The 11,715-nt window shown below is 34.6% G+C and overlaps 1 protein-coding gene across 1 annotated transcript; it reads right to left on the bottom strand.

Moving 5' to 3' along the window:
- Positions 1-1,572: 1,572 nt before the first annotated feature.
- Positions 1,573-6,410, bottom strand: LOC115951296 (probable E3 ubiquitin-protein ligase LOG2). The gene is made up of 3 exons (XM_031068487.1): positions 5,381-6,410; positions 2,285-2,777; positions 1,573-1,794 (listed from the first exon to the last, which is right to left on the bottom strand). Exons 1-3 carry the CDS (start codon positions 5,905-5,907, stop codon positions 1,678-1,680), a joined length of 1,137 nt encoding a protein of 378 aa, XP_030924347.1. The 5' UTR covers positions 5,908-6,410; the 3' UTR covers positions 1,573-1,677.
- Positions 6,411-11,715: the final 5,305 nt, after the last annotated feature.

Raw genomic sequence — 11,715 nt, 5'->3', positions numbered from 1 at the left:
ATAAATAACCACAAAACGTAGGTTAAAATGTTGATAAGAAAACTTATTATTACTTTATTCAAAAACAACTAAAAGAATTAATAAAGTAATAATAATAAGTTTTCTATGATTTTGTGCTCATTTATTCAAACTAATATGATTTAGGTTTTGTTATTGCCATATTGGCCTCAACTTCTTCTTCACTTCAACTTTTTCTTCTTCTTTTTTATTTTTTTTTCCGGATAAAGTATAATAATAAAAAAACTTTACATTTTTTTAATAAATTTTTTATATTGTTAATTGTGACAATTTTATTATATGACAAATTTTTAAATATTTTTTTATAGTTAACGTTGAACATTATCCTCACTTCAAATATGGATAACCCTCTAATTTTTTTATAGTTAAGAATCAAGATTATCATCACTTCAAATAGAGATAATCCTTTAATAGAAGAAATAACTTCTAAAGCTAAAACTTAGGAGATATTATCTTTGTTTGATTTTAATCAGGGTTCTTTAATTGTAAGAACTAAGAATCAGGTTTAGGTAGCCTATAAATGAATGTGATACGGTTTACATGCAATCTTGCAACACCAAGTAAAGAGTGCCATACTGCCATCTTACCTCTCATTAATGTTTTATCCAAAAATAAAATGAAAGACAATCCTTTCGGTTTTTTTTTTTTTTTTTTTTTTTTTTAAAGTTAAAAATCAAGATTATCATCACTTCAAATAGAGATAATACTTTAAATAGAAGAGAACTTATAAAGCTAAAACTTAGGTGATACTCCTATTATTTTTGTTTAATTTTCATCAAGTTCTTCAATTGTTAGAATTAAGTTTAGGTAGCCTATAAATGAATGTGATCTGGGTTCCATGCAATCTTGCAACACTAAAAGCAGAGTGCCATACTGCCATCTCACCTCTCATTAATGTTTTAGCCAAAAATAAAATTGTTGTAATTTGGTGTAGCTACTTGGCACAAATACCATTATAATTTCTAAGCGCAACTTTATTATATAGCACATGATATGACATGACATATTTATTCTAAATATTTAAATCTTAAGATTTTATTTATATTCATGAACGAATGATCTATATTAAAAGTGAGTATTGTACATTTTAAAAGGTGAATGAATGATGTATATTAAAACTCAATAAAATATATGGTTATGATCATAGTGGGTATTATCCCTTTTAAAAACATTTTATATTCCAACCATCTTTCCTTCTTTAGTGCTTTCCTTATATTCCAACCATCTTTCCTTCTTCTTTAGAGGTGGTAAGGGCAAAGTAAGGGTTGGATTATGGTGTTTCTACTCCCTTTTTAAGCAGGAAAAACTTAGCATAGAGAGTGGCAGTAAGGCAAGTTAGGAGCGAGATGGGTTAGAGATATTACCATCCTTTTTATTTTCATTCCAAACACATGATTAGTATTGGTTTTGTAGTAAAATTAAACAGGTATAGCCAGAATTTTATCCTTACCAAACGACTTGTCAAGGATATGTTCTATTCTGATAATTAGAAAACCAGAAAATATGTATAAAAAAAAAAAAAAAAAAAAAAAAAAAAAAAAAAAAAAACCCTACTATATTTAAAAAAAGCCAAGAACAAAACAAGAAAAAAGAAAAAAAAGACGAAGGAAAGCAAGAAAGATAAGAACAGGGCTATTTCTAGCGGCAGAAGAAATCTTCCTATTCCACAGAACCATTGTTGACCTTAATCTCCAAAAGCCTATCAACTGGTTGTCTGCATATCGGACATCGGTTTGTCTGGAACCTTAAAACCTTTGCACATCCACTGCACATACACTGCAACATGGAAAGAAACACAGCCAATGATACTACATTAATACCCAGCTATTAAGTAATTATCCACATTAAGAATATTAGTAAACGAGCAACAGTTTTCCAAGACAAAAACAGGATGGATGCATCTGGTGTTATAACCCATTAGCACATATTTTACATTTGTGACATATTGGGTCATATTGGTGCGGTGGAATGAGTAATCCAAGAAACCAGTCTATAATAAATCTTTTAGACATTCCGGAATGGAATTAAGACAAGCAATTGCCAGCCTTAGCAAATAAACTCACAGTAAACAAGGATTGCTATTGATACATGTCAAACAATGACTTAACTAAAATAGCTCCCAAACAACAATAAATTGGCTATAAATTGGCAACCTTTGTACAAGAAACTAATTTGGAAACTTGTTTCAAAATCAAAACTATGGCTTAACCACTTGTAATCGTCTAATCACAGAACTGCAAATGGAAAAACAAAAGAGTTTAATTACCATATGTCGGCAGGGAAGGACGGTTGTGTCCCGTGGTTCTGATAGGCAGATGACACATTCTTTTCCTGGGTCATTCCCATCCACGTCACCCTCAACTGAATTCCCAATCCCATATATCTCCTGCAACTCATACCTCATTCCATTGACCCACAAGATCTGCTTCACTACCCTCACCTGGTATTCACCTTTCTCCTTCTCGAACACTGCCTGAGTTATCTGAGAGTTCATGCTTGCAGGTATTGGGTTCCCATCTGTACCATTCTCCTTAACTGGGTTTGCCTCTGCCTTAATTGCTAAAGGATAGACGTCTACATCACCCATTTTTAATAACTCTGTCTCCTCAAACACTGAGAAGTCCATCCCAGTTCCAAAGGGCTGCCTGAACTTCTGGCCCAGACCTTGTTGGAACTGTACTGTCACAGGTGCAAGGTCTTGTTTCATCGGTGTCAGGTTACAATCTTCACCTTCTTTTGCAAAGAAAATTATGGTGATGCTGTTGAACAAAGTAAATGAAACTTTTGATCAAGAAAAGTATTAAGAATAACTGTCAGACAGGAATAAAGAACAGGTAAAAGATATAAAAGAGGGAAACTATATAACAAAGAATATTTGAGGATCTGAATATATGTTAAAGATCCAAAATTAACAATCTGATAAAACAACAAAACAAAACACACTATAATACCTCATTGAAAAAGTGATGCCCTCTAGCATGCAAGAGGGCAGAAACAAAAACAAAACTACTACCACAATATGCTACTTCATAATATCTCTTTGAAAAATTATGATATCAATGACACAATAATACCATATGAAAGCTAGGCACTGTACTACTAAGGGACTACTTAGGGAAACATTGTAATGATTGTGATCTCATAATAATTGTGATCCTCAAATGAAATGTATAAAGCAAAATATCAGTCTTCGCGGTTCTTGATCAGAAGCAACATAAACCCCCAAAACAAAGAAAAATGAAATGAAACCGTGCATACACCAAGTCAATATCTTGAATCTTGTTTACAGGACCAAATGAAGCCTAGGTTCTTCAAATGATCATTTTGTATTGCCTAAATAGAAATGTATAAGGTTCAACTCAACCACCCACTTTTCACTAATTAAAAAGAGTACCACAAATCTTCATATTTAAAACTAATAACTATAAAAGCAAACAACTCATTGTCATCATCCAAGCCTTAATGACATCTCTGTTGTGGACATATCTTCTGCAATTCACTTTATCGAAAAAACATTTTGTATGATTCCAAAAGACTCTCCATTACAATCATCATCTTGCTACTGCCAGAAGTTTTCACCAATACAATGGGCCATAGCACCCCTCATTAGTAACACCTAAAATTTTCTATTAAGATTACTAAACCACCCCAATCATGTCTCTACCTGCTTAAGCTTTCTCATTGTTTCTCTGAAACTTCTTCACCACCTGCAATCTTATTCCTGGTGCCACTAGACAAAGTTGTAACAGCACTGACCTAATCTTCAACTTCAACTTCCTCATAAACGCAAAGTTATCTTCAAGGCACAAATATTGAAGTTCAAAGATAGACTGAGACACAATAGAAATTTAAGTCCTTAGAATGTATTGAAGCAACATCCTTATTTTCTACCAGAAAATACACTCTTGCCCAGCTATATATATATATATATATATATATATATATATTGACAACATAGGGGACCTTTCTAAAGAAGAGCCCTTTGGACTCACCTCTAGCCAGTAAAACCTATGGGAAATCCATGATGCATATATATATACAGAGATAAGTAAGATTGAAGCTTTAACATCATACAAAATTAGTTTTTATATGGCTGCATGTGTCTTGCAGAGGCCTCTACTGTTCTGGCCTACCTTATCTAAAAAAAATATGGCTACTTGGTAGGCCAGAACAGTAGAGGCCTCCACGAGACACACACATGGTTCCAGTGGTTCAGTTGTCCAAATTGGTCCAGGTTTGGCATCTGTAAGTAATTTTTTTAGGGAAAAGGAATAATTTCATTCTAGATCCACGAATGTTCATAGAAAGTGACTGAAGGTCATATTGCCATTGTTCTACAATAGAAAAATACAATGTTCATCTAAATGAGGTAAAACAGGGACCTTCTCCTTTGCAATTAATATGGTCCCCATTCAAGAAAGGCACACACTATGACCATTTCCTCTTCTATTTAAGAAACATGCAGCCCATCTAATCTTCCACCAATACTAGTGGCAGAATTCCTTTCCTTTCAATCCTAACATACTCCTCCTTTAGCTATCTTCCAAGAAACATAATACAAGTTTAAAGCTAAAGCAAAAATGATAAAAGCTTTCTTATGAATAGCAGACCTTTGTTAATATATATAACTTTGGTTGGAATAGATATTGACCATACAAATAATAATAATCAGTCAGTATTATATTGAAAACAGTCAATTAAACCTTACATTCAATCTTAAAACATTATTTCAGGATTGGCCTGTGCTAATAAGTCAGTATTATTATATTGATAGCACATAGTCCTTCCTTTTTATATATTTCAGTTTGCCTAATTCATTATAATTATCTTCAAGAAGAAATTACAAAACAAAACCCCATGAATTTCTTATTGGAACAAATACAGTAAACCAATTAGAATCCTCACCCAGTTCTTCTTTTGGTAATTTGATACTTACAATAATAAAGGAGAACAGGCTCTGCCATTAAACTACACTGCTCTTGGCTCTCAATAAAAAATTCCTTAACTCAACTAGTGAGGTAAATTACCAAGCTCTCAAAAACATTCACAAGTCCATAAATTGTCACCAAAAGAAATAAAAAATTTACCCACAAAACCTTTCCTTCATCCCAAAGGGCACACTTTAAATTACTACTTCAACTGTTCAACAGCTAGTCAACCTAAATTTCTCTCAAGTCAAATACTCCAAATCCAAACAAAATATACGTTCCAACAAAAAATTGAAATTGACCCAGTAAAGAATTATGTCTACAAAATAAGCAGGAAACCCCAAAACAATTTAACTTAACAAAATAAAAACTAAAAGTCCAAAAAACACGTTTCAAAACATTCTTATACATAATATATATATATATATATATACCTCCCAGGAACCGTGGCATCGAAAGTAAATGATACGAGGAATCTTCCTGGGTTTTCCTCGTCAGGTTCGATCCTCAAACTCTCTTTCTTGAGATTAACATCGTTTCGAATAGTGACTGCTTTCTGGTGCTCCATATATGGGGTCTGAGGAGTCATCACCGGCCCACATGGGTACCTACCCCCGACCCAATTCGCCTGGGCCTGTGCCGGGTCCATGAGAGGCCCAGGTCCACCATGGTGGTGGTGGTGGTCGTACGGAGCCGGTAAAGGCACAGGCATAGACGGTGGCTGATTGGGATAGTACCCTGGAGGGTACTGGTAGTATGGAACGAGTGGCGGAGGAAGAGGCGGCGGTGGTGGTGCTGCTGTTGCGGTGTTTGGGAATTGGGAAGGGTAAGGTGTCGCCGCCGCGAACACGTATCGGTTAGCCGATATTTCAGGCTGAGGAGTCGCGGGAAGCGGCGTAGATGGGTGGTTCCGCCGTCTACCACCGTGCCTGCGCCGCCCTCTACTCCCTATATTCCCCATCCTCAAATTCCCAAACTGAACTCTCTGTTTTTTTTGTTGTTATTCTTGTCTTTGGTTTTGGTTTTTACTAGAAAGTAAATCCACGTGCATGCAACGGTTAATATATTTACCTCATTTAGTAATAAGTGGATAATTTGCTTCTTTTTTTTTTTCCTTTTTTCTTGTTGCCTTTTTTGTTGGAAGGACAGGTTGTGAGATTTTTAAGGCAAATGGGTGTGGAGGAAATGAAGGTTTTAGAGTTTAGATGAAGATGAATTTCAAGAGTAGAGAAAGTAGGGATTGGGTTTGGATATTAGAATGTAGGTTGTGGTGGAAGAGAGAATGGTTGAGAATGGCGGTGGTGGTGGTGGGTGGAAAAAGGGAATCAAATGATGGGTTGGTTTAATGGGATTGCGTAAAGCTCCACCCAATACACCACCATCGATGAGATTTGAGGGGTTCAGAATTTTGTATTTTGCTCCTAACTTTGCTTTACATGTGAGTGCATTTACTGTTTCATCAGCTTTTACTATTTTATTGTGTCTTTTTTTTTTTGGGTATAAATTGAACACCCTAACTTTGCTTTCCATGTAGTGCATTTTTTTTTCCTGTTTAATCCTTGCAGGCCCTTTCGGCTTTATCTTTTGGGCTGTGTTAACGGACACTTTTGTACATGTCTTTGTCATTTTTTACAGTTTTATGTCATTCTTTTCTCAGCGTGGGGTTAATAACTAAAAGGATTAGTTTTACGTCATTTTCTTTTATTTATTTGATTTTTTAATTAAATAAGACACACTTTAATACAATCTTAACAAATATCTATGCGATATTTGTTAATATTTGCCTTAATTTTTATATTAAATGAGACCGACTTTTGTACAACTTTAACAAATACCTACGCGTACTTGTTAACATATTCCTTAACTTTTTATTATTTTTTAGGAATTATTTTAGGCTTTAACTTGGAAAGCTATAGTGCAAGATGTCATGGTAATAACATTGGTGTATTCAATTATTTAGTTAAATCTTATCTACTTGTTTGCCAAGATGTCTTTGGTATGACAACACCTCCTTATATAAGGAGGAGATATTTGGTATCAAATGATAGCGTGTTAGTCGTGTCAAAATTCAATAAGTGTGAGATATGACTGTAAAAAATAACTACTTAACTAACAAATGAAAGATATCTACCTCACTAACAAATAAAGACATGTGTTAGTGGGTAGTTATTTTTGCACATATATCTCTTTTTATTGAATTTTGAGACAGATGACGTAGAATTATTTAATATAAATTACTTTTTCTTTAAGTAAGGGTATGTGGCTCAAAATCTCAGGGGACAAGGATGCCATAGATTTAGGGTATATTTTTATTTTTAACCATGATATAAAAAGGGAAAAAAAGGTACCTATTTGTTATTTAATTATTAAAGTTCAAATATACCTTACATCTAATTCTTTATTATTATTTTTCTTTATTCTATTAAGTGTTTTTTTTTTAAATATTCTCTCTCTCTCTCTCTCTCTCTCTCTCTCTCTCTCTCTCTCTCTCTCTCTCTCTCTCTCTCTCTCTCTCTCTCTCTCTCCATTCCTTGACACATAGTTGAACGGCTTGAACCCCCACCCCACCTACACCTTTGATTTGATGGAGATTGGTCACAGTTTAAGGCTTTGTTTGGTTTGATGGAAGAGGAAAGAAATGAAAAGAAAGAAAAAAAGTTTAAAATATATCACATATTTTTCCTTTTTCTTCCTCTTTATATCCAAACACACTTGAGAGGAAGCACTTTCTTTCTCCACTCTTTTTCATTTCCCTTCCCTTTTCCTTTCTATTCTCTCTTTCTTCCCCTTCCACTCTACCAAACATAGCCTTAAGGTCATGATGGCAAACAAAGCTATAATGTCGCACGTGTGTGTCTTGGCACAACCTCATGATGACTTATGAAAGGAGCCAAGCATTAGGAGCCAATCAAAAAAAGAAAAAGAAAAACCCATTGGGAACCAATTAGAGATGAGCTCGTCAAACTAAATCTTTTAAGAAAGAATTTACAAGGTGTGTTAGTGGAATTGAGATAAAGTGTAATGCAATAGCTGTGAAGGGTTGAGATTTAAAATTGAAAAAGTGAAAAAAGAAAAAGAAAAACGACGAAACTTTAAATCTTAACTATTAAAAAAAATAAGAAAGAGTAAAAAAGGTAAAGGTTAAATTATAAGAATGGTAAAACATTTGTGAGGGATAAGTATTGCACCCGGTTCAAACCTATGCCAGTAGGATGTGGAAGCACTCGTACCATTTTAGGGTTTTAGGAGTTCTTAATGGTGTGTGTGCAAGCCACAGTGGCATGGGGAACTAAAACAACGATGTAAAAGTTGTTAGTGATGATCTTGCAATGGTGAAGGTGGACCTTATCACTGTAATTGATTGATGATCTCACAGTCACAAGCATCAATCAAAATACAATGACAATTACCTATAATATTAAGGAACTAAAAAAAATCTTTCATGCATCAAGCGTATGAGACTTGCCTCTCATAGGTAGGTGGGCTCCACATGTGTGGGGCCCACCTACCTATGTGTCATAGGATCAATTTTTCTCTTAAATTTTCTGTCTGTGATGGCACTAAGCCTCTGACTTAGTCTCAGCCAACACTCCACACACACACTGCAGGAACACTTAGAACAAAATTATCAAGGGAATTCACACACACACACACACACACACACACTGCACACACAATATTTACAGGGCATCAACCCTAACCTTTATTACTTAATATCAAGTACAAAGGAAGCCTGGAAAATACACATGAAATTCTCTAAGCAAAATTACACATTTTGCTGTTGACAGCCCCAATAGCCTAGGATAAATATATAGAATTAACTGTCACAGCAGTTATTGCCAAGTAACTGCCCTTGTTCAGGACTTGTTGCCATATGTGGTCTGACTTAGGACACCTTCAACTGATGCTATCTTAGCCTGCTTTCCATGTTTCCAGCCCCTACACAGCAGGTCTGAACATCCACAAAGCCAGGAACTACTTGGTAACTGCCGATAACTGCTGCTGCACACTCTTCACATGCCAGCCCATTATTCAGCACATTATCATGGGGCTTCTGTCTATGCTCCAGTAGTCCACACATAATAGTTCCATCATTTTTTGGAAGCCTTGGCCCCTTGCCTAAGCCCTTCTCATCAGCATCATAGCCCACACAAAATGTCCATATGCAGTACACCAAGTAATTGCCCTCAGCCCACTTATACAAGTCCATGCATTATACCAGCACCAACCAGTCCAATGCCTTGCACAACATATTATCATCACAGCAACCTCAGCACTGCCTTGCACCCAAGCCACCAAGCCCACATACAAAGCAATTAATAGCCAAGCCACCATGCCATGCACTATCACATAGGGTTAGCACCACCTGCTGCTGCCCATCATCACCAAAACCATCTCTGCCCACAATGACCCTCCTCTGCCATGGCCTTGGAGCATCATGCGGAGTAAGGTGCCTCCACATGCTGCCCCTCATCATGCTCATCAATCTGAATCCAACAGGGAGATCGGGCTTGCCCCCTCAAAGAGCAATTAGGAGCTTCACTAGATAGGCATGAGAAGCCATTAGTGTCTTGAGAAAATATTGAGTCATGTGACTGGCCTGTTATTGTCCAAGCACTCCAATTCCTCATGTCATCATCAGCAACTTGTAAAGCTCCTAACACTGTGAGAGGTTGGTGTGGGCCCACCTGCTTGTGAGAGGCTGGTCTCATGCGCCTAGCGCATGAGAAACCAGCTCCAAGGAACATCGATCTAAGGGAGAGCTAGTAGTCATAGACTTTTAACTGTTCATGCCTTCCTTCTTCTCTTATTCTCTTTTTTCATATAAATATAATAATAATTTGAGAATCAAATGAATTAAGGAAAAAATCCAATATGGCAAGTTCCAACTTCCTAGTCAGACCATTATATATATTTATATACTAAAAAAAAGGATAATTTAAATAATTTCTTAATGAAACTTAACATAATACTTCTTTTGTAATTACAGATATTTCAGGTCGGACACTTTAGTTTATTGACTCTATTCTAATATAGTAATATTAACGAGTTAAAGGTGGGTAGAAAACAAAGGAAAACAAAGCATGTGGTTCAGCTTATAAACAATTGTGCTCTACAAATTAATTTTATAATGCCCTATGACAACAAAAGGGTGGTGAATAATGCCCTATTACTATCATCTACAGATTGATATAGTCTATATCTACAGTAAATTCAACTTATTTTATTTTTTACCGTTTTAACCTATGATATTTGCTTATGATAATTGTGCTATTTATCATTAAATTAATACACCAATCGGTTTTTTATATAAGTAAAAATTGAATCCTAAATTTCTTATTCAACCATAAAAAACTTTACTAGTTGAATTAATTGAAACCCGACCCACACCATAAAATCAACTTGGTTATATATAATTAATTGAAGGAATTCGGATCCTTTTGTCTCTCTCTTTTCCTTTCCGTTTTCCTAGATCACCAGTATATTAACCTGCTTTGGATATATATAATTGAAAATACTAGGATCCTTTTTTTTTTTTTTTTGGAGAAATACTAGGATCCTTCTGTCTCTCTCTTTTCCTTTCATTTTTCCTAGACCACCAATGTATTAACCTGCTTTGGATTGGTCACGACTCACGAGTTAGTGAGACTTTTTATTTTTTATTTTTTATAATTAGACAGGTTGGTGAGACTTGAGAGGCTGAAATGACCTCAAGCTTTGTAGTTTGGATATACATTGATTTTTAGTCACGACATACAATGTAAACCAAATCGACCACTCTGCGCAAACATGAAACGGCCCCATGGGCCATTGCCTTGGTAGCTATGGGCTACAAAGAAAAAAAGTCCAATGCGTTTTCTTCAAGATTACTCAAATCAGATTAACCAAAAAGGGGGAAAACAACCAGAAAAGAAGAAGAAGAAGAAAAAACATTCTCACCAATAATATATATACAATCTAGAAAGCAAGATTTCTTTCATTTGAATAAGCCCGATTCCTTTGGCTATGATGAATTTGGTAACTTGTGCAATCTAAACTCAACAAAACGAGTCTCTTAAAATTTGATTACCTATTTTATGTTTGATTATCTTCGACCTTCTATGATTTGGCAGTATATCAGTCAATTAGCCAACGTAATGTGTTATTAATTCTTTGGGAATTTCTTTCAATGGTCGATATATAATTTTACAAAATTTTGAACAATAAGAATATTAAACCAACTTCTTGATTATTTTGAGTTGAGTTCTAACTTTCGGTAACATTCACTTATAACTATAGCAGATAAGAGCTATGGTGACGAAATGTTTTATTACTATACTCTTAGTTTCGTTGCCAATTAAGATAGACGATAAAGTGGAACATAAAATGATGCACAAAAAATGGTACAGAGGATTTGTATTTCTTTTTTATTATCTAATGTTTGTCATTTATTGTCTTTTGTCCTGTGAGAAAAATTTTTCGTCACTAATGAGTTTGATTATTAAAAAATAATCAAAGTGACAAACTAATTTTGCCATCTTATACTTGTTTTCTTTATCATATATAGAAACTTGTTAATTAATAAATAATTATTACTAATATTTTAATATAAAATTATGCACAAAACCAAAAATGGTATAGAAGATTTGTACTTCCTTTTTATTATCTAATGTTTATCATCTATTATCTTTTGTCCTTTGACAAAAAATTTTCGTCACTAATAAGCTTGATTATTAAAAAATAATCAAAGTGACAAACTAATTTTGCCATCTTATATGTATTTTCTTTA

This window comes from Quercus lobata, chromosome 7 (genome assembly GCF_001633185.2).
Source record: "Quercus lobata isolate SW786 chromosome 7, ValleyOak3.0 Primary Assembly, whole genome shotgun sequence".
NCBI lineage: Eukaryota > Viridiplantae > Streptophyta > Magnoliopsida > Fagales > Fagaceae > Quercus > Quercus lobata.
This window is presented reverse-complemented; position numbering and strand designations above follow the sequence as displayed.

Excerpts from the sequence above, each read along its gene's own strand:
- LOC115951296 (XM_031068487.1), bottom strand. The coding sequence starts at position 5,907 with ATGGGGAATATAGGGAGTAGAGGGCGGCGCAGGCACGGTGGTAGACGG. Across the intron at positions 2,778-5,380 it reads GATGCCACGGTTCCTGGGAG|CATCACCATAATTTTCTTTG; the intron begins GTATATATATAT and ends TTTGTTCAACAG. Across the intron at positions 1,795-2,284 it reads TCCTTCCCTGCCGACATATG|TGTATGTGCAGTGGATGTGC; the intron begins GTAATTAAACTC and ends TCCATGTTGCAG.